Here is a 24,106-nt window from a genome sequence, read left to right as displayed (position 1 = left end):
TATTATTGAAGTTTTTCTGTATTGGAGCAGGTTACTTTCATTTATGGTGATCATTTCAGAATTCGGAATATTGGTCTGGATATTTACAGGGTAGTAGTAAACAATATGAATTTCCCATTTGTTTGTATTTTTACGTCTTATTTTTTGTGCTAATGACCTTGGTTTTCTTACTGTATACATAGGATTTTGATAGAAGAATGTTTAATTTTTTACTAATAAGTTATGTAGGGCTATCTATGCTATCTACCACTGGGCTGATCACAGCTAATGATCCATGGATTTTGGATTGTTCATGTAGTCTAGGTTTTCTACAGTTTATCACTATGCACAGTCTATCTTCATCAAGTGTTAGGATTGCGTTGCAATGCTTGACAATTTTTTTTTCATTTGTGCTGTTTATCCCAGTTTATCTGTGTGATGTTATTATCTTTAAAGATATAATCTAATTTTATAGTCATTTTGCTTTAATACAACTAAGCTATTGTCATTATTGCTACTGCATTATTAGTTGTCCGTTTATGGTTGATCTGGTGTAATCTCATGTGGTATGTATTTTTTTTCTTTTTTTAATGTAAGTGTTTGTAGGTTATTTCATCATACATCCTGCAGAAAGAGAGAAGGTATAGTTCTTTCATCCCAAATAATACTATCAATCTCATTATCACTGCTACTGCTGCTGTCAACGTCACTGTCTTTGCCATTATCTGAACGGTCGTCACGTATTTCGTCTGCTCCACCGAGCCCCACATTCTCTTCCCCTTCAAGGTCTACATCATTCTGGTGATCATCTGTGTTGAAACCTGGATCCTCTGCTTCAATGCTGCCATAGATTTTGAGATCAGGCATCTGCTCAGACAGTCCATCTGTGGCTTTAGGGTCACCTCGACAGCCTCGGATTTTCAGCTCCCTGCAATAACAATGGAGACATTGTGTTTGTTGTGACAGTGTGACCATCCAACTGAGGTACCTCTATACTGTGAAGGCTTGTACAACACTATTGCTGAGAAATTTTAATTGCATGTGAGTAGGCTTACATTTACTCACAAAAAGGGATAAAAAAAGACTGAAAGAAGGAGACAAAACAAGAAAAAGGCAACAAATGCAAAACGTGCTGAATAACAAATGGAACATAAAGCTCTAGCCAAAGAAAGTGCATCACGAAGAACTATATTTAAATATCAAGAAATAAATAAGTTTATAACATATTGTAAATTGTAATGTGCAACCCTCAAAACAATATTACGAAAATCATATATTGCCACTCAACGTGTCATCTTTACAGTGAGTAGCAATTATCCTTTTCATAATATTTATATGAGAAATGTGTGTTATTCATCTCATAATGTACAGAATTTCAGGACATAAGTCTGATGTACAGGAGACATGTCAGGGTAACAACTTACTTATTTAAAGTTTTGTCGAACTTACGATATTACTTGTTGAAGAGTTTGCTTATTATATTACTTGAAGAATTTGAACAAAGTTCTTTCTACAGCTGTTTCAGAATTTTCATCCTCTATGACAAGTGTAAATTTTTATTTCATTTTAAGAATCCAGCTGAAAATATCACTTCAATCTTCATGAAATCTTCCACTAAGTAGTGGCATATTTCACTTAGAAAAATCACGTAACTTGCTTTTACAAATATTAGGCTTCATATTTGTTACGTTACACTCTCTTATTTTGTTGTGAATTTCAAAGGATGTGACATAATGATATGAAGCAGTTCTTTCGGAGGAGCAGAAAGGTTTTAGAAAATGCTCCAACAAATTAATTATACAACAACTGATATAGAGAAGTATAACAACAAAACTAGTGCAGCATTTGTAGAATATATTTAGGCATTTTATCAAATACTGTATTCAAACAGCACAATGTAGTGCTCTCTCTCTCTCTCTTTGTGTGTGTGTGTGTGGGGGGGGGGGGGGGGGTCAAAAGACGGTTCTTTGTCAGAAAGCTCACTTGTTTAGCAGTCTTTTTCTTGTGCAACTTAACATTTCCACTGCATTGTGAGCAGCAATCTATCCTTTTCATAATATTAAAATGTAGAAAAAGACAGATTGCTACTTGCCATAAAGAAGAAACATCAAGTTGCAGACAGGCACAATTAAAGACACTTACATAAAACTTTCGGCCACAGCCTTCATCAGTAAAACACACACACACAAAACTGCCAACTCCAGCACAATATTGTCATTATCCATCCAGTAGTGCTACTAAGAAAGCAGTGTATGGCACACCCAACTGTCTGGGAGTGTTTTATGATCCCGATAGAAAATTCAGTAAGAATTTTTTTCTCGATATTTCATATGTTCTCCCATGGTATCTTCACAGTGGCCTACGTGCCAGCCACAACTGGAGCATCAGTAGATGAGTAGATGACATTTCTGGTACCTCCTATTCTCTTATTCTACAAGGGCGATTCAAATTAAAACCTTAAAAGCTCCATAAAACTTCGAAAAATTGTGTAATGGAGTTAATAGGTAGCAACAAAGTTCCTCAAAGTTCAGAAAGTGACCAACAGCTGGCAGAGTGATGCTACAAATCAGGAGAAGGCAGCAGCATCCACAGCAATATGGCTGTCCCGATGTCAACATACACTGTGGTCGAGTGGCAAGCTGTTATGCATTTTTTGTGTAGCAAAGATGTCAAATCAATTGAAATTCATCGTGGAGTGACAGCACAACATGGTCATTCATGTCTGTCATTGCAGCAAGTGTAGGAGTGGTGTAGGAAGTTGGTGTAACTCCTGTGAAGGATGCGCCAAGACCAGGAAAGGCTGACTGCATAGTGACGGATGTAAACACTGTGTTAGTGGAGTGGCTTGTAAAGGAGAACAGACACGTAACTCCGAATGAAATAGCCACAAGTTTGAAGATTCGTACTGGTTCAGTGCAGAATACCGTATTTACTCGAATCTAAGCCGCACCTGAAAAATGAGACTCGAAATCAAGGAAAAAAAAATTTTCCCGAATCTAAGCCGCACCTGAAATTTGAGACTCGAAATTCAAGGGGAGAGAAAAGTTTTAGATCGCACCTCCAAATCGAAACAAAGTTCGTCTAACTGTAATATGAGACACAATTTAGGTCGAATGAATGACGATACAGCTGCAGTAGTTTTGTTCGAGATGTAAGCTTAGCAGTTACGGTTTACCATGTAGCCATTGCTACGCGTCACGCGCTCCGTCCGTATTTATACGGATATCCTTCCTTTTTCACGTGCTTCGTCTGGTTTGAATTGACTGCTTATTTTTCTTTGATCTGATAAGTGCCGTTCTCTTTGTTATAGGTGTTTACGTCACTCTAAGCTGAAAATGCATTACTGTACTGTGTCATGCATTGTTTGTCGCATTCTGATAGTGCGTGTTTATGGCCTGTCGCCGCTTGCGGCGTGGCTTGCTTTTGTGCGCGCTACCGCCGCTTACAAATAAAAAATAGAGAGGAATCGTTTCATTAGCGAAACATTTGTTGTTACTTACACTACTGCTTTCTTTGATAATGATCAGCAAAAACCAAATAATAGACTGCTTATGATAGATGATGTTCTGAACGAAATTTTAGCGAAAATTTTTTTCCTTTTGAAAATCTTTGCAGGTGCCTCTTTAGTTCATTACATTCTGCACAGAAATTAGAGTCATGTTAGATTTAAAAATCTAGTCAGTTGCCGTGCTTCATTTCTGACTGTATCACTATCAGGCATAAGAATAATACGAATATAAACATGACATGGTATGTATATTCTTCCGCGTTTGCTGTTGTCTCACTCTAGTTTCGTAGTTTATTAGGCAGACAGGATTTAAATGAGATAGTAGCAAACACGAAACAATACATGGCAAAATGTTTATATTCGTATTAATCTTATGGTGAAGAGAATACTACATGTGATTCACAATTCATAAAAGCTCCTATTAGCAACCATCTCTTCTCACAGGTAGGAAAAAACTCAGAACGTAGAGTTGACCATATTGACAAACATCCCAAACAGTCTTGCCAGTCGGATTTTCGTAGTACATTGAAATGCTGCTACATTCGAAGATCAACAATACAGAATTTGTATTTACTTCGTTGGATAATGTACCAAAATGCAGTGGTCGAAACTCTGGGCGGAGGAAAAAGGCTCGTCTTCCACTTTTTTTTTTTTTTTATTTATTTACTGACGCAGAGATTTTGGTGCCAGTATTTATCTTTGTGCCTACAAAGCATGCCTGTGTGGCGCTACATATATTCGACGGCAGAAGTTAGTTGTGGCGGCACTCACCAACATTTTTCAGAACTCCCGCTTGCTTTGCACTCGATTCTAAGCCGCAGGCGGTTTTTTGGATTACAAAAACCGGAAAAAAAGTGCGGCTTAGATTCGAGTAAATACGGTATTGTTCACAATGTACTCCACGTCAATAAGGTGTGTCTATAAGATGGGTGCCACGTCAGTCAAAAGCCGAACTGATAGACCATCGCTTCAATGCCTGTGAAGAACTTCTGCATTGTTTCCGCATCGAAGATAATGCATTTCTGGGAAAAATTGTTACAGGCGAGCAGACTTGGGTCTATTATCACCAACCAGAAATGAAAATATCAAGCAAGGAATGGCACCACAGCTCATTGCTGAAACCAAAAAAATTTTGCACTCAAGTGTCTGCTGGAAAAGTCATGCTCATTCTCTTCTGGAATGCAAATGGAGTAATTTTGAGCATTTCAGTAATCACTACTACTTATTCAGACACGCTGACAAATGACCTTCACTCTGCAATTAGGAGTAAACAATGAGGACTTCTGATCCGACCAGGAAAGTACTTGGGCTCGAACAAACAGATCTGTATGAACTTTTGGTTACAGGACCATTATGTACCTCTGAATGTGCTGGTGGGTGTCGTTTTTCTGCAAAACTCTGCAGTCATGCTCTAGATATCACTGTAGATGTAATTTTAGATGCCATACGCAATGCAGCAATCTTAACTATAAATGTAAATGCAGAATGTCAATAAAATGCTCAGAGCAATACGAATGACTGCAAAACGCACAGTGAAGAAATGAAAGTTGATCGCATGGCGTATTTGCACATTCTCTAATATCAGTGTTGAACGCCACGTCAATGACACTTTTGAAGTTGTTCACCGGTTCACCAATATCGTGGCCAGCGTTCTGCCACGCGTAACGAAGCATCGGTCTGTGTACTCCCGCAGATAACTGATTGTAAATGACAGAATGCATATTCACGATAAAGAACCTGTCGTGCAATTTCGGCTGCATATTACTGGAACATAGTTTAATGAAGTCTGTTATTCTCTTGGTATATATTTTATATTGTCTGAAGAAATACACATCCAGAGATTGTGCATATTTTGTAGTTTTAGGCGGAATGATTTTTAAATCTATATGTTTTGCGCCAGATGCTTTCAGTAGTACTCATTCATCCTTATGTCCAGACCAGGAGTCACAAAGTACTAATGACTTTCTCGACAAATGTGGATTCAAAACTGACAGAAAAAACGTCTTCAGATGTTGTTTCGTCATCTTCCCACTCACACTTGCATCGACGACGACATTTGGAGGGCACCACGTTTCGGGTCCAAACTTTCCACTGGATTCTTGGAAGCAAATATAGAGTTTGTCTGCCAATCGTCTGTCCATTGATACAGCAACATCGATCGTGTAACTATGTGTTGCACAGTTAACTGATTGCAACATCGCGACACTGTTTCTCTCCCCTTTCATGGATAGTGTTCTGTCACAAGAAAGTTCATAGTTGAACTGACTCTGATCACAGTTCCATACAGAACTAATATCTATGTTTTCTCTTGTGATACGCTCATTTTCAAATTAGTAATAAATCCTAGTGAAGCTGTAAAGTTTGTACACCCGAGATTTCTGGCTACGTTCAATGCCCAATGTTGTAAATGCCGATAATGAACGGCAGAACCGCATTCTCGTGCTTCATCAAATTTTGCCATTACACGCTCCTTGATGGTCTTGAACAGCAGTGTACGATTTCCTTTGAAAACTGTATTTCCTTCTCTTTTCTTTGCCACGTAATCCAGTATGTTTTTAACATTGCTTTTAGACTTCAGTTTAGGGTATCTTTTCAGAAGCTTGTCGTATGTGTCGAAACCTCTTACATAATAATCATCATACATGTTCTCCAGTGTGTTGTCATCAAACGCCATGATGATACTTGCAACTTTAACCTTCTTCTTGGGAGACGGTTGGTATTCACTGTCAATGCTTCCATCGCCTCTTCCCACACTTGCCGTAGCACTACCGTTTGCAATGAGTTGTTTGTCATTAGCATCCCTATCATCATCATTATGTGTTAGGGTTACAACAGTATCTGTTTCTAACTTATGCTCATATTTCTGCACTATAATAGATACCAGAAAACATGTGAATAATTCATCTTCTACACCAATACCATCTTCACGAAGAAGTGTTCTTCGTAACTTCATCTCAACCAATCGCAATACAGTAACAGGATTGATTACCAATCGCCGAGCCATCTGACTCTTCAATACACAAATAATGTCACAAAACGCAACTTCAGAGGCACACTGCACCATCCCTACTGGTACCGACTAGCATACCGACAGGTCAGTGTGCAATGCAGCAAGGCATACGCAGAGGCCTCTAACGGACGACTGCAGAATTTTGCAGATGCGGGAGTATCACTAGTGCAATAAGAGACCTTTACATTATTTCTCACACGATTTTGGTGTATTTGTGTTTGTTCGAGCCCAAGTACTTTCCTGGTGAGGAGTACTGCTACAGCATGACAACGCCTGACCGGATACAACCTGGAGGACAGTCTAGACTATTCAGGAAAGTGAATCCAAATATCTGGCACATCCTCTTCATTCACCAGACTTTGCTCCTAGTGATTCATCTGTTCAGTGCACAAAAGCTAAGAACGTTCTATTTGATCCTGCAGCTGTGAAAGGCTCAGAGGACACTTGACTCTCCTCGTATAAAGACATTCGTATGGTCACTCACACTTGTCACAAATATGATTAGTGAGTTGCAAGGGCAGCCTCTAACCCTTCAGCCTCGGGCAAACACGGACGTGTGCATTCAGCTCCTTCCAGACAATTTCGTGGGGCCTGTGATTATTGCTTTTGACATTCTTTCCACCCTTTTTGCATGTTGGAAGTTGCAATTTTCCCATTTCTTTGTAATATCGTAGGCTACTATTTTCCCCATCAGATCTTTTTCTGTTCCTCTGGTACATCCTAAGTCACTATTTTCCCTTCTGAAACTACAGGATACGCATTTTACACATCGGTCTGTCTCACTCACATACTTACACATGTAACTTCTCATGGCAGCAGTTTCGTATCCATATTCCAGAGCTTGTGCGCAAAACCTTGCTGTAACCAACAGTTGCTTCGTCAGGAAAGAGGGAAGGAGAGGGAAAGATGAAAGGATGTGGGTTTTAAGGGAGGAGTCATTCCAATCCCGGGAGTGGAAAGACTTACCTTGGGGGAAAAAAGGATAGGTATACACTCGCACACACACACATAACCATCCGCACATACACGGACACGAGCAGTCGTCCTTAAAACCCACATCCTTTCATCTTTCCCTCTCCTTCCCTCTTTCCTGACGAAGCAACCGTTGGTTGCGAAAGCTAGAATTTTGTGTGTATGTTTGTGTTTGTTTGTGTGTCTGTCGACCTGCCAGCACTTTCATTTGGTAAGTCACATCATCTTTGTTTTTAGATATATTTTTCCTATGTGGAATGTTTCCCTCTATTAAAACCTTGCTGTAAGATATACAACACGCACAATATTTATCAATAAGGTTTTTCTGCTTTTACAACACTGAATGCAACTTTTGTATTTCCTGCATTATTTACGTTCAATTTCAATTAAAATCAACTCTACAGTAAGTTACATTTGTTTAACTGTATCTTACAACCATTCTAATTATCAATTAAAAATATCCCACAATTTTCTATGGAAAAATCAGAAAATCGCCCGCAGTTACGGTGTTAACAAGAGCATTTCTTGGTGTGGCAAGATATCTTCAGGAAATACCAATCACGAACTTTCTCATTTGAATACCAAAATATTGTGTTGACTCACACCTACATAGACAGACATGACCATCTTGATGAAATATGAGACGTCAGAGCTCACAGGGAAGGATTTACAGAGTTCATTTTTGCCACATGCTATTTGAGAATGGAGTGGCCCACAAGTGTGAATCACAGAGTAACCATGTAGATATGGATCTTATCTTACCTGAGACTAACCAGCTTTCCTGGAAACTTATGAAATGGCACTCCAGTAACAACGGAATAGTTGAATGTCAGGCAGCGCACACTGGACAATGCGAGGATACTGCTCAGACCAGGTTGCATCACGGGAAACTCCAGTTCTTCTGCGAACAAGGTGTGAAGTTGCGGTAGCCTGGCGAGGCAGGGGAACAGGGCTCCAGCGAGACCCTTGCACCACGACACGTCCAGTCTGGAACAAACAGCAAGTGTGCTACCATTTATCTTGGAATGAGCTGGCAGAGAAAAATTCAATGAATTTTACTTCTAGTAGTCATTTGTCAAAAAGAGCATCTTCAACGTATATCAAAAAGTTATGAACATCTTAAGTTAAAATTGTCACAAAATTAAACTTCAGTCTAATGTAGATGGGTGGAAATAACAAATATACATACGAATTGATGCAACAGCCACAAACCTAATAGCTTACATAATCAGAGATTCTCCAAAGGAAGCTTCTGAAGAAAGGAAGATAACTGTGTTTCAATTTGGAGCATTGAAGTTGTTATGCTACTCCTATGAATTGCCTTAGGTCAGTGCAGCACATATTTTTAATCTGCTGGAAGGTTTCAGGCCTGTTTCAGCTAGTCGAGATTTGGGCTCAAAGTGCAGAACGTAATTAAATTAAGTCTCATGTTGATAGTACGAAGGAATGCAGAAAAGTAATTGATCCACATTTTTATTCTGTTCTCAATATCAGATGAGGTACTACAAGACATGCAAATTACTCTGCTGACTTTGCCAATTCTCTGACACTAGATGTAACCCTCTGCCACTAGTGGATCCGAAATGTTACAGCATTGTCCATCGCAGACAGAGTGAGTCCTCTCTATTTTTAGTACAGTAAATATCACTCTGATGTCTACTGTCCTGACGTCATCCGGTACTTTCTTTTGCCCTTTCCGGTCTTTGCTGAAATAAAACCTTCAATTGCCTCTGGTACAAGACAATCTCATCTCAGATTATCCTATCCAGTTTGGCTTCTATTCTTCACCATCAGCAACGTCCTCCAATCTTCTCCAACTCTTCTCAGTACCTCCTCATTCCTGACTATCAGTCCAGTTGATCTTCATTTTGGGCCATACCCACATTTCACAAGCTTCCATTCACCTCTTGTCCTGCCTTATCAATGTCAACATTTCTGCTCTGTACAACGCCACACTCTGTACCAGGCATTTCACTATTTTGTTTCTTAATTCTGTATTCAAACCACTAAGAGTCTGCTTCTGAAATGCCTCTTTCACCAGTGCCATCCTGACTTTGACGTCTTGTTCACAATTTATATCTTCCCTATTCTAACTTCCCAAATGCTTGAATACTCTCACCTGTTCTATGGTTTTAGACCCTAACTTAGATTTCACTCCTCTTTGCTTCAACCCTATAACTGTGGTTTTGTTTTGTTTTTATTTATTTTCATACCATGTGCTACATATGCATCATTGGGTCATTTAGTACTTCAATCAGCATCTCCATTTTCTCCAAGAATCATCACTCACCAGTCACGGTTTGATTACTCAGCTACTTTGTCTACACTAAATCGCTAAGTCAACAAAGACTGCTTACATTTCAAGATGTTCCAGATGGTAGATCTGAGAGAATGCAGCATCAGACAGCAACTCTGCTTCTCTGACATTAAGTTCCTGCAAAGCAGGGCATCCGCGGCTGACAGCAATTACCGTATCATCGTCGAGTCCATACCCACCTCGTAGATCCAGCAGTCTGAGTTTTGTCAGCCCACCAGCCCTTAAAAAAAGAATTGAGTACACAGTTTATGATCCGAAAGATTATTTTGTCTGCATAACGGAAAAAATTGGGGAGAGCAATCTGATATAATCTACTTACAAGAAAAGTACACAACCTACTCACCAATTTTTACAAGTTTGGCACACTAATCGGGTGCCAGGCAAAAGTAGCACTTGTGAAAAGATTTAGGTGCAACACTACCTTTTTTGGAGATATCTAAGACATAGGTCACAATGCACTATCCGCATGAGTCATGTAGAATTGATAGACTACTTGATAATAAGGCAACAGTACTTGTAGGAGGAGCTGAGGCTAAAGTGAACAGGGCAGGAAGAGTGGCCATTGCATACTTGCCCTGAACAGTACTGTACTACCTACTGAGAAGTCAGACTACCTCTAATATATCCCATCATCATAATCAGGGAGTTTGACAGAGGAAGCTTGTTGTCATCCTTGTTATCTACCCTGTTCCCCTCCCACATCCCTACATGCTCCCACAGGCAACAACACTTAAGCATCTCCCCCCCCCCCCTCCCCGCCCCCCTCCAGTGAGTGTGTGTGTGTGTGTGTGTGTGTGTGTGTGTGTGTGTGTGTGTGTCCTATTTTGTATTGTTATTCTCTCCCAGATTTTCTAGTGTTTTATTGTACACAGTGGTTCAATTAGTTTTGGTTCTTTGTATGTTCCGTGGAGGATATTTGCAAACCACCGTATTGTGGGAAGTGTCAGAAAGTCCATAAATAAGGCAAGTTTTCGATGCAAGAACAAAGCAACATGATGGCCAATTACAGGACTCAATTTTTTGTTTAAATCTTAATTGAAGAAATGTAGCCCAACCACAAGTGTTGCAAACTACACAGGAGTAGGCAGCTACTACTTGGTAATGGCTGGAAATCAACTAGCTGAAATGAAAGTCCATGGCTTTCAAAACACTTTAATTAGCTTGAACCCAGAGTAATTTCAATACACTGCATCACAACACACTATACACTGAGGTGAGAAAAGTCATAGGATAACGATATGCACATATACAGATGGCGGTAGTATCGTGTACACAAGGTATAAAAGGACAGTGCATTGGTGGAGCTGTCATTTGTACCCAGGTGATTCACGTGAATAGTTTCTGGTGTGATTATGGCTGAACAATGGGAATTAACAGACTTTGAACACGGAATGGTAGTTGGAGCTAAATGCTCAGGACATTCAATTTTGGAAATTGTTAGGAAGTTCAGCATTCCAAGTTACGTTGTGTCAAGAGTGTGCCAAGAATGCCAAATTTCAGGTATTACCTCTCACTGTAGACAATGCAGTGGCCAATAGCCTCCACCTAACAACCAAGAGCAGCAGTATTTGCATAGGTGTCAGTGCTAACAGACAGGCAACACTGTGTGAAATAACTGCAGAAATCAGTGTGGGATGTACGACCAACGTATCCGTCAGGACAGTGTGGTGAAATTTGGTATAACTCAGCTACAGCACCAGAGGACCCTAGACAACTGCAAAACCGTGGCCTGATCAGATGAGTCCCTATTTCAGATGGTAATAGCTGATGGCAGCGTTTGAGTGAGGCACAGACCCCACAAAGCCACGGATCCAAGTTGTCAACAAGGCACTGTGCAAGCAGGATATGGCCCCATAATGGTGTGGTTTGTGTTCACGGGCAAAGGACTGGATCCTCTGGTCCAACTGAACATGTCACCAGGAGACAGCTGTTCACGTCTGGTGTGAAGAACATTCTGGATAGTATGAGTGAATGATCTGGCTGGCCAGATCTCCCAATGTGCACCCCATCACACATACAGGGGACATAATCGTGAGGTCAGTTCGTTCAGAAAATCCTGCACCGGCAAAACATATGCGGTTTTTGACGGCTATAGAGGCAGCGTGGCTCAATATTTCTGCAAAGGTTTTCCAATGACTTGAGCCGTGCCACATAAAGTTGCTGCACTACACTGGGTAAAACGAGGTTCGACACAATATTAGAAGGTATCGCTGTTACTTTTGTTACCTCAGCACATTCATAAAATATTTGTGTGTTGACTACATAACTTACTTAAACACCAGAGCACCTGTGCCAGGCGGTAGAGGATCGAGGATCATCATCTTAAGCTCCTGCAGGTTCCTCAGGTTTCCTAGGGCAGTAAATGCCTCCCTCGCTTCATCGTCTACTAATTTGAACTCGTAAAACTGCAGACATTCCAAGCTGTCGGCACAGACCGCCAGCAAAGGGAGGACACACCTGGGCGACAACAGAAATGAGAATGATTTGTCTCCGTGTCACGTTTTAAAGCCCAAAGAAACAGTGTAGCCTATCTTATACTGCAACTTCAAATAAACATTTTGCGGACTGGCCACTTTGTAGAACACTGGACCTAGGAAACTGGCCTTTTATGGCATTATTTAAAGCATTACTGGCACACATGTACTTGATGTCCTACAAGAGTAATTCACACAAAAAAGGATCAAATTTTAAGATTTATTTTTCATATTTCCTTCATATCTTTGACATTACAAATTTTAAAATAACAATGACAAAGAAAATTTTTCTCCCAAGAAAAAAAGAGAGAGATGAGCTGTTGATCAATTTCTTCCTCTTGACCTTCCAAAATTTCTTTTTCATTCAACCTACTTGTAGCAGGATTGTGGCAAACTGTGGAACCTAGCGAGTACACACACAAAATTAATGTCAATGTGATTGTAATGGTTCAGCCATCTATGACAGCAGCTGTTACATTTGCTAATGTCTTTCAAAATAACTCTAGATACGGGCAACAGAGCGATAGGCGGCTCACACATCACAAAAATCGCAGCCTGACCTATGCTCGGAAGCAGTCGTTTTACCACAAAGCCGTGGCCTGAGCTGTTCTCAGGACTGGCTGCCAGTGTGTTAGTGGTTCTCATCCTGTAATTATAACATTACCATGTACAAGTGTCACTATTATGTAACCTTCTACTGAACTATGGGATGATTACTATTATCGCCACATTAATTTTAGTAACTGTATACCCTCCATTAATAAATTATAATTGGAATTTTAAACTCCGCCTTCACCAAAACACAATGTATTTCCTTTTTCTATTTACCCATACATGTTTCGACTCTGATGTGCCGTCTGTGGGTCTTTATTTATTTCTGTAAAAATATCGTACAAAGTTCATAGTTGTTTTTATATTTTGGATCTAAATAATATAACATGCATATTAGTTTGTGACTGGAAGTCATACAGCACGTCTCTCTCCAGCTGAGGTTACCGATGCACACTTGTTCGATGTCACGCCTCTCAGAAGTAGCTGATTAGATTGCTAGTGGGGAAGAATGTTCAGTACACAGTAAATATTAGTTATATAAGAACTGTAAAGCAAGCTTACACATTACTGATCGTGTTCTTAATACTAAAGGGATTTGTTTATTTACTAATACCACGGCAATTCACAAGGAATCCCTTGAGTGCGAGGTCACAAGTTCAGTCTTTAGTAAGACTCATTTGAAAGTTTTGTGTTAGCAATTATGACGGGAAAAATATTAGCTGCTAATGATTTACCACGTGCATAAGGAGGGTGACAGAAACAACGTCTGGAAGGTGCAGAGATAAACCTTCTGTATGATGCCTGTATTACACTTCACAAAATGGGCATTGTTGACATCTAAGAAATGTTTCAAACAAAGCATTAACTTGCACTGTGAACACTGAATAAAAAACGGTGTGCCACAGTGATAAAGATTTGCACCATCACAAACGAAGTTGAATTCCTCGAGAGTAACAAACAGTGTAGGACGTTCTGCTAGGTATCCACTCTTAAACAATTCGTATAGAATCATATTGGTGTAACGAGATGATGAGAACTTACGGAATGTAATGGAATGCAAAACAATCTGTCGGGGAGCTTACACTGAAACTGGCTACCCTTTAAGGCAAACTGCAGATAGTGCAGTAATATGTTTTATAGGAATGGGAAAACAAACATCCAACGGCTGAATTTGTACGGTGGTTCCAAGTGGTGTGAATTGCAATGTCACACCCTTTTCAGGAGGGATAGTTTGCTCTGAAGGAGTATGCTTTTTATACACACCAGGAAGCAAGCAAAAGCAAGTTTTTTTGACTAGCTATTGCCGAAAAGCAGTGCTCATACCATAGTTTTAATTCTCTTATGCTTATTTTCCCGTTCTTGCTTTCTCTGACATAAGTATTCACTACTGCCCTTGCAAGATCACATACACGAGAAAGAACTGCAGGGTGCAGAACACCTCCAACTTCTCGCAGCACTATAAATAACTTTCCAGATGATTTATCATCCAGGTTAACAGTTAGCATCATTGTATATGAATGTATTAAGGCACGGATGTTAGTTGATCTTGATAAAACTCTCTTGGTACCTCTAATTCATAGGGGTTCTTTCATATGCATTTCCTTTTCAAATCCTGATTGGTCGGAGTTGAAACCAAATTCTATATGAATCATAGGATAAGTTTTTTTTTTATCTTGCCTACAAATTTTCGGGCTGATTCTGCAGTTTGTTGTATTTCATCAAGTTGATGCTTTCTTGAAATTTCATTATCTTGTGTCTTCCAATTCTGTATGAAGTTATGCAACAATCCACTGCTGTAATCTATGTCGTGCACAATTTGATGTGCATAATATAGTAGGTCACTATCGTGCACATCCTGTAAAATGTATAGAGCATCATTGAAACATGCCAACACCAGTTTTCATAACAAGTGCACTCTGTTCTCTCTTGAATATCTGTAGTTTTTCTTATGCACTACAAGGTCATATTGCTCTGGACTTATTCAAAATCTGTTCACAATTGAGTTGTGGGTGATTTTTAATGTGCATAATTATGGTAAGTCCCACTCCTCGGACAATGATTGTCCTTTACTGTATTTCACTGAGGACACAATTTGTGACTCCCTCTCTGACAAGGATGATGAACTACGTGACTCAACACCCATTTCAGTATCACTTTCTCTTGTTAAACATGTATCGTCATCACTGTAATCATGTAATTGTCCGCACAGTCGAGCATAAATGACATCACACATTCCACTGACTTGTCTTGCAGAAACACTAATATTTCATCTACCACTTGTTTCTCACTCTGCATAATGCCTTTGGTTGCTTTCTGATGAAATTTCAACTTCTGCAACTGCTGTTGTAGACATAATGCAATGTTTGCTTTGTTTACCATTGCAATTACGCTGCTTTGTATCAATGCCACTTGCACTGTAGCACTGCTGTGTGTTAGTCATCAATTAAGCACTGTGCTCACCATTGGACCCCCCCCCCCCTTCCCATCTGCCTCCTTCTCCAACTGACCATGCCGCCTCCTCTAGAGATTGTCCCATGTATCTCTATCAGCAGGCTGTCCGGGAGATTCGGGTGAAGAAAACAGTGACAAACCCTGCATTGTACCGTGTGGCACTTTCGGTACTGTTCTTGCTACATCTCCCTCCATGAAGGACATAGCTACGCAGACACGCAAACTCAAATTCAGCACTGAGGTTGTGAAATCACCCAGTGTCATGGTCACATCGCCATTTCCTCGTCCAGCTGTACAACAAGCCACCAAACATTCACCTCCCGGGCTGAGGGCACCTGCTATACAACCAGCAGGACAGAAAGGTAAGAAGGAATACTCCCGCGAAGACTTCCTATGTCCCTCCACCCAACCAACATCTGAGTCTCCCTCTGCAAACTGGAAAGGCTCCAAGAAGCCAAACAGAGGCATAAGGTCTTCTCCTTCACTGACTCAGAGATCCTCTTTGACGGTGTCACCACACATTACCCTCTCCCGGCCGACATCCGTGTTGCCTGTGTGCCCTGCCGACCATTTTTCTACCCTGGACTCCACAGATTGACAGAGGAAGAGTGCAGATGACTCTGTAAATCTCATGGAGCAGGATCCTCCAGCCTCTGCGCCCTGTAGCAGTGAGTCTTTGAAGGCTGGTAGTCAGCAGCCACCAAGGTGACACCCCTTCATCTTTTCCCTCCTCTCCTTTCCTCATTATGGCTCTCCTTCAATGCAACATTCGTGGCCTTTGATCAAACCAAGAGGATTTACGGTTGGTCTTCTAATATCAGTGTCCTCTTGTTCTCTGCCTCCAGGAAACAGAATTGCATCCTCATGACCACTTTGAGCTCTCGCATTTCTTCCTGGTCTTTTTGACCTTCCCCCACAAGGACGGCATTCAGTCTCATGGGGGAGTCGTGCTGCTCATACGGAATGATGTCCAACCCATCTTCCTGACTACCCACCTTCAAGCTGTTGCAGTTCGCCTTTTCCTTCCTCACTTGACCTTTTCCCTTTGTACCGTTTACATCCATTCATCATTCAGTGCCACCTAGGCAGACTTCCTCCAGCTTACTGGACAGCTACATTACCCTTTTCTGCTGCTCGGTGAATTTAATGCGCACCATACCCTTTGGGGTTCTCCCAGAACCTATTCAAGAGGTGGCCTCTTGGCTGACCTTCTCAATCAACCTCCTCTGCCTTAACACGGGAGCACCCATGTTCCTTTCAGGCTCCAGGTGGAATATCTTACAAACACTATCCTTACTGCCACAGAACATTCCATTCCTTGCACTTCCCATCTATCACGATGCGTCCCCGACCCTTGGTGGACTGCGCTGTGCCGCAATGTGATTCACACGCAGAGACGTACTCTCCACATTTTTTACTGTCATCCTATGATGGCAAACTGCATTCATTATAAACAGTTGTGTGCATATTATCATTGCGTTCTTCGGGATAGTGAAAAAGCTAGCTGGACTTCATTCACCAGTTTAACAGTTGCAGTCCCTCTTCTGTCATGTGGGCCAACATCCAATGGCTCCCTAGGACCAAGATCCATTCCCCAATTTTCAGCCCGAAAGTAGCAGACAGCGCTCCTCCCACTATCATTCTATCTTCTTCCACTGGAAACAAGTGGAGGAGTGCTACAATGCCGCCTTTACTACGAGGATGCTAGATCAAGCTCTCAATTCATCCCGTTCCTCCACCTCAGGGCTAGAAAATGTTCATATTCAAATGTTGCAGCACCTTTCTCTTGTGGGCAAGCATTTTCTGCTACATAAGTACAATCGCATGTGGACAGAGGGCACATTTCCCAGACACTGGCGTGAAGCCACTCACCTTCCTTCTACCTACTGCCCCAATCCTCTCACCAGCTCTGTATGCAAGGTGATGGAATGTATGATTCATGCACGTTAGGATGGTGGCTCAAGTCACATAATTTACTAACCACAGCACAGTGTGGACTTCGAGTGTGCCATTCTACATTTGACCATCTCGTCCCTTCATCCACCCATGTCACGAATGGTTTTCTGCAGAAATCCCAGACTGTGACTGTGTTTTTCAATTGGGAGAAGGCCTTCGAGGCCTGCTGGAGGACTGGTAGCCACTGTACTCTCTACATGTAGGGCTTCTGTGGCCACCTGCCCCATTTATTTCAGGAATTTTCAAAAGATAGAGTTTTCAAGGTATGTGTGAGTTCTGCCTTGTCGGACATCTTTACCCAGGAAAACAGTGTGCCTCCGAGTTCTGTCCTGAGTGTCATCCTCTTTGCTATTGCCATTAAGCCTATCATGGCCTGTCTCCTGCTGGGCATCTCCGGCTCCCTCTTCATTGATGATTTTGCCATCTATTGCAGTTCTCCGTGGACTTGTCTCACCTTCAATGGTGTCTCAATTGCCTACACTCGTGGAGCATCAACAATGCCTGACAAAACTGTTTGAATGAATTTGGTGGTGCAATTGGTTTCTTCCACCATCTTTACATCTTGGGCCTGTTGCTCTTCTGTTCGTTGAAACTACGAAATGTCTGGGGCTCGTGCTCAATAGGAAACTTTCTTGGTCCTCCCACATGTCTTACCTGGCAGTCCACTGTATGGGGTCCCTCAATGCCCTGTGTGTCCTCAGAGGTACTTCTTGGGCAGCAGATCGTACCACCCTCCTCCATTTGTTCCAGTCCATATCCACCATCATGGTATCTGTTTGGTCACTGGTGCCTTTCACACCATCCCGGTTGAGAGAGTGTATGCACAAGCTGCCAAACAACTGCTGTCCTACTGCCGTGGCTTTCTCCTCAGCAGGCATGCGTGCCATTTGTCTGCGATGCGTGGCCCCGCATCCTATGCCTCCTTTTTAGGAGACTCCTTTGATCACCAGTATGGGGCATATCACTCTTTTCTGTTACCTCCCGGAGTTCGATAACGGCTATTGCTCCAGCAGCTTAACTTTAGGCTACCTGCCACTTTCCCAGCGGGTGTGAACCCTTTGCCACCTTGGCTTTGTGTGGTGGCCTGTATTCACCTCGGTCTTAATTCCCTTCCTAAGTACACTACCCCAGCGTCGCTCTAACGCCTCCAGTTTCACGAGCTTCGTACGGAACTTTGCAATAGTACCTTTGTGTACACTGACGGCTCTTGGACTGACCGTGGTGTCGGGTGTGCCTTCGTCACTGGTGCAGACATTTTTCAGCATCGGCTTCCGAAACACAGCTTAATGTTTACAACTGTACACCATCCATCCCTTAGTGCAACAGATCTAAGAAAGCTGTCACTAGCTCACTCTTGATGGAGCCACTGTTTTGTTTATGTAGTACTCCCCCACCACTTTGTACTCAGTGCAGTAAACCTGTGACAGTCCGACATTTCCTGACAGAATGCTCTTTTTTTAACCCCTTGTGTTTGCCGTCTGAGTTATCGGCCATTTTACAAACAATGCGCGGGCTGTTGAGCATGTTTTACTTTTTATCCATTGTAGCAATATGGCGAAGGACATTTAATTTTTAGTTCAGGACCGCCATTTCTCTATGGCATATTTTATAGATGTTTCTCCACGTCCCTGTTTTTAGTTGCCTTCTTTTCTGCCATTTGGTATTAACATATAGTTGTTTTTAAGTCCTCTCTTTGTCCTCGTGTTCTACAGTTCTGACATGGGTGCTTATGACCCTGGTTATTTTTGCGCACTAAAACAAAATGAACAAATCATTGGATAGCTCCAGTCCTACTGGTGCAGAGCTGGCAAAGGACAGTAGGGTCCTTGTGAGGGGTGAGGGGCCTGCACACGGAGGACTTTCACAGATTCATACTCTCCAGTTAGTTTGGTAAATTCAGAATGAACAATTCCGTATGCCAGGCACCTAAAACTTCACAGTGTAATACTGATTGAAGATCTGTTTCCGGAATACCAATCTCCAGAATCAGTTTACTGGTAGCCAATTTGACCAGGCTATCAGCGATTTCATTCCCTGGGATCCTAACATGTCTTGGGGTCCAAATGATGATCACTGAGAATCCACACTGTTCAAGGGCATACGGGGAATCCTGGATAGCAATGACCGATGAATGGCGAGGGCAGTACTAGTCGAGAGCTTGCAAACTGTTGAAGGAGTCACTGCACATGAGAAAGGACCCCACCGATGCATGCACAGAGATGCTCAAGAGCACAAGAGATGGCTACCAACTCTGCAGTGAAAACACTATAGCCATCTGGCAAGGAGCACAGTTCAGTATCTCCCATACGAGTATAAGCAAAGCCCACATGACCGGCAACCATCGTGCCATCATGGTAGACTACTTCTGAACTCCTGGATGCACCAAGGAAGGAGAAAAATTGGCGGCAGATGAACCAAGCTTTCCAGACCTCGTGATAGGTCAAGATGAAGCTGTGGCTGAGGGATGCCCCACAGAGGTGTATGGTAGTAGATCCAGTGGAGAGATGAAGAGGAAACAACTGAAGTTCAGAGAGGATCAGCCAGATGCCAATTGAAATCATAATCCCTGATCTGGGCTGCATTGTGGGAGATGGATTACCATGTTTGGAAAGAAAATATAGTCGTTTCGATGTTTAGGGGAGCTGCAAAAAGCTGTTGTTGGCATCTAATCCACAATGGAGGGACCCAAGCCTACACGAGTAAGCTGTTCATAAGGCTAATGCAAAAGGCTCCTGTCACAAATCGAACCCCACAGTGATGTATCAGATCCAGTATCCGCAATGCTGAGAGCAATGCCGAGTTGTATGCCAGACTACCATAATTGAGATGGGATTGCATCACAGCTTTGTGAAGATGCAAAAGGGTAGTGCCCAGCAGGTGTTAAGGCAGCCAAGTGTATTAAGGTGCAACCAGCACTTTTGCTTAAGCAGGCAAAGATGCAGAATCCACGTCAAGGGGAAATTGAAAACCAGTCCTAAGAAACAGTAAGTCTCCATCACAATTAGTAATCGGCCATCAAGGTAAAATTCTGGCTGCAGGTGAATGGCATAATGCCGACAGAGGTGCACCACCCGAGTCTCGGCAGCTGAAAATCTAAAGCTGAGGGTGAGGGTCCATGCCTGCACCTTTTGTACAGCGCCTCGTAGCTGACATTCAGCGACACCCACATTACAGGAGCAATAGTAAAGGCAGACGTTTTCTGCATACGAAGAGGGTGTTACTGAGGTCCCCACAGCTGCTGCTCCTACATCACTGACGGCTGCTAGAAAATGAGGGACACTCAGTACAGAGCCCTGCAGAAACCCATTCTCCTGGATATGGGAGGTAGTGTGGGAAGCACCAACTCTTAACTTCGAACTCACTCGTGTAAGGTAGCAAGGCTGTGATACTGCCATGTGGTGTCATAAGCCTTTTACAAGTCAAAGAAGGTGGCTATAAGGTGCTGACATTGGGCAAAAGCTGTTTGGATGGCAGACTCTAGGTAAACTAGATTATCAGTAGTGGAACAGCCTCGCTGAAAACCACCCTGGGACAGAGCCAGGGGTCCTCGAGACTCTAGGAGCCCACACAGTCACCAGCTCATCACACGTTCAAGCAACTGCAACTGTGCATCACTATAGGGTGCTTAACTGTTTTAAGTACTGGGACAATGACACTTTCTCCAGATGGAGTTAAAGACGGCAAGGATATGACGCTGACAATCCACTGGTAGGTGCCTTATCATTCGGTTGTGATTGCGATCCAGCCTTGGAGCTCTATCAGGGCACTCAGATAGAACTCCGACGAATTCCCACTCACTGAACAGAGCATTATATGGCACCAGGTGGTGTGTAATAAAAGATAAACGCTTTCACTCCACCCGCTATTTTAGAATAGGGAAGTCAGGTTGATAATTCTATATGCTGAAGCTTGAGTATAGTGCAGAGCAAAATGTTCGGTTAATGCATCTGGGTCAGTGCAGACAGTGTCATTCGAGGCAATACCAAGTACATTTGTAGGTGTCTGCTGCCTGTAGAGACGTCTGATCTCCGTCAAAACCTGCAAAGGAGAAGTACGTGGTCCGACAGCTGAAACATACCATTCACAGCATTCTCACTTCTGTCTTTTTATTAAGTGGCAGACCCAGGCACGGAGCCGCTCGAAGGCAACGAGGTGCTCCAACGACGGGTGCCGCTTACGGTACTGGAGAGCCCACCTACGATCTTAACAGCTGCCAAAAGAATACCCATAGCTGCATTCCGGACAGCCTCGACGATATCTCCGTGCAGTGGGGAGTCGAGGTTGACAGCAGAGGCACAAGCACTCCAGTCAGCACTGTTGAGAGCCCATCTGGGTTGGCATCCAGGGGAGTGGGGAGTGATGCTGAGGGAGGGACAGGAAGACTGGGAAGTTGTCACTACCACACAGGTCATCATGGACCCCTCCAGTACATAGATGGGAAAGACAAGAGCTGCAAATGGAAAGGTCAATGGCAGAGAGAGCTCCGTGAACCACACTGAAGTGTGTGGGGGTACCAGTATTCAAGAGGCAAAGGTCAAGTTATGCCAGTAGATTTTCGAGCTTTTTACAATGGTCAGTAATCACGGTTCCACGCCACAGTGGGTTAAGGCGTTGAAATAACCCGACGACATAATATTAGAATAGGTGAGGGAAGCTGAGAAACCAATGAAAACAGTATTTATAAGACACTTTGCCATCAGCAGGAAGGTAAACTGTGCAAAATGGTAATATCCCCGAAATGCCCTTACCCTAACAGCCACACCCTCAAAAGGTGTATTTAAGAGGCACAAGTTCGCTGTACAGTGTGTCTAGAAAATATGTGCAAACTCTGCCCAACACCCTGTCATAGGTAGCACGATTCTTATAATATCCACGGTATCCACAAAGGGCCGGGGTCTGTGTTGCTGGATGTGAAATCTCCTTCAGACCAATGCAGAAGGTAGGGAGTGTTTAAAGGATGTCATAATTCAGACAAGTAATGGAAAAAAAAAAAAAAAAAAAAAAAAACACATTACAATTCCAAGGAAGAATAAAGTTGTTGATGTAAAGTGAGGTCACGATGTGATCCTGGGGCAGTTATGCCTCAGGGTAACCTGCTGCCACTGGTTGAGGGGTTCGTCATCAATATACGCAGGTTCTGAGTTCCGGCACGTGGTGCAAACTGGGGCAGGAGTGCAACAGGCAGGATCTGGTGACATGAAGGCCACCAGAATGTCTTTCTTGGAGGACTTTTTCTCGTCTTTCTCCTCCTTAGTGGATTTCGATGACTGCGAGAGCTTCCCTGAATCACCTTCAGGTAAAGACAACGATCGCAAAGCCCTACAATTGGCAGCCTGTGGTTCCTTCAACTACTGGCTGATGTCCAGTAGTACACTGGCAGAACCTTGAAAGAAAGTGTTCCGAGGGACCCCTTCTAGGAGAAAGAAGCGAGAGGAAGGTGATTTGTCTCTTGCTGGGAGGTGGGGACCAATGCCCCTGGTGATTGGGAAGCCATTAATCCTGAAGTAGGTTTGGGGGAAGCAAGAAAAGAGGAGCTCCCAACCATCAGGGGGGCAAGCACGGTTGAGCGGCCCTGAGGGCCCACTGTAGGAAGTGTAACGAGTGGGAGTACTGTCGCCAAAGGGGGCGAAGTCATCATAGCTGTAGCATATGACACTGTTGTACACGTTGCGTGCAACTGCTCATACTACTTCTTGGCCTTTAGTAAATGAGTTTGTCCAGAGTTTTGTATTTTCTTCTCTCTCTGGGAAACACGGCAATCTGGTGTGCAGGGAGAACGGTGCTTTCCACAGTTGACAGAGGGATACAAGGAGCATTCACGTGTAGCTTTCACCCAAAGTCTTGACAGATGAGACTAGCCTTGCAACACGAGGACATATGCCTGAATTTCAGACACTTGAAGCATGACACAGGGGAGGGGAGGGGAGGGGAGGGGAGTGGAGGGAGAGGGGAGACATAAGGTTTTACATCATATCAGTATACCATCACCTTGAACTTTTCAGGCAGTGAATCACCCTCATAGGCCAAGATGAAGGCACCGGCAGCGATTCGATTGTCCTTGGGCCCCTATGTACACGATAAACAAAGTGCACACCTCGCTGCTCTAAGTTGGCACACAGCTCGTCATCAGTTTGTAAGAGCAGGTCTCTGTTGAAAATGATGCCATGAACCAAATTTAGACTGTTATGGGGAGTGACAGTCACTTGTATGTCACTCAGCTTGTTATAAGTGAGCAGTGTCCTTAACTGGGCAGGAGATGCCGTTTTGATCAGGCTCGACCCACTTTTCATTTTAGAGATGGCTGCCACTTACCCAAAGTTTTTTCTAAATTCTCCATGAAGAATAAGGGCTTTGTGGCCAAGAAGGAATCACCATTAATCCTTTTACAAACCAAGTATTACGGGGAGTATTGCTCTGCTTGCCACTTAGCTCGACATTCCTCCTGCAGCGTAGCCAGGGAAGCAAATATTTTAAGGTTGTATCTCTCTGCATTGAAAGAGGACTGTCCTTTTACAGAGACTGCTGAGGCCATATGAACACCAGTGGGAGATAACATCATTCGCTTCATTTGCGACCCCACCCACTCCGAATGGGGGCTCTCCCCACAGGTGCCACCCAGCTTCAGCAATGGTTGCCTGATATCCTTCTCGGCATATGGGGGGAGTTTTCAGCTCAGGTACAAACAGTGCGATTCCTTTGTGGTCAGAAGATTACCACCGTGCAGGTACTTTAAGACCCCCACAACGGGATGGCTAACATGCTGGGTCTTGAGTGTATTAACTTATTAAAGGGACGGATGCATAGATGAAAAGGCACAAAGGTGGAGCATTCGCCGCTCTGGGCTACCTTCCCTGCACAATCCGCACTTCTGGGGAATTTTGAAAATT

At 42.9% G+C, this 24,106-nt stretch overlaps 1 protein-coding gene across 1 annotated transcript in view; it reads right to left on the bottom strand.

Moving 5' to 3' along the window:
- Positions 1 to 235: 235 nt before the first annotated feature.
- Positions 236 to 24,106, bottom strand: part of LOC126215225 (F-box/LRR-repeat protein 2-like) — a 62,695-nt gene continuing 38,824 nt past the window's right edge. The window contains exons 5-7 of the mRNA XM_049941892.1: positions 9,827 to 10,006; positions 8,232 to 8,456; positions 236 to 907 (exon numbers count right to left, since the gene is read on the bottom strand). Of these exons, the coding sequence (XP_049797849.1) occupies positions 595 to 907; positions 8,232 to 8,456; positions 9,827 to 10,006 (718 nt within the window). The 3' untranslated portion in view covers positions 236 to 594. The remainder of the gene's footprint in view (positions 908 to 8,231; positions 8,457 to 9,826; positions 10,007 to 24,106) is intronic.

The sequence above is a fragment of the Schistocerca nitens genome, chromosome 12 (genome assembly GCF_023898315.1).
Source record: "Schistocerca nitens isolate TAMUIC-IGC-003100 chromosome 12, iqSchNite1.1, whole genome shotgun sequence".
Lineage (NCBI taxonomy): Eukaryota > Metazoa > Arthropoda > Insecta > Orthoptera > Acrididae > Schistocerca > Schistocerca nitens.
This window is presented reverse-complemented; position numbering and strand designations above follow the sequence as displayed.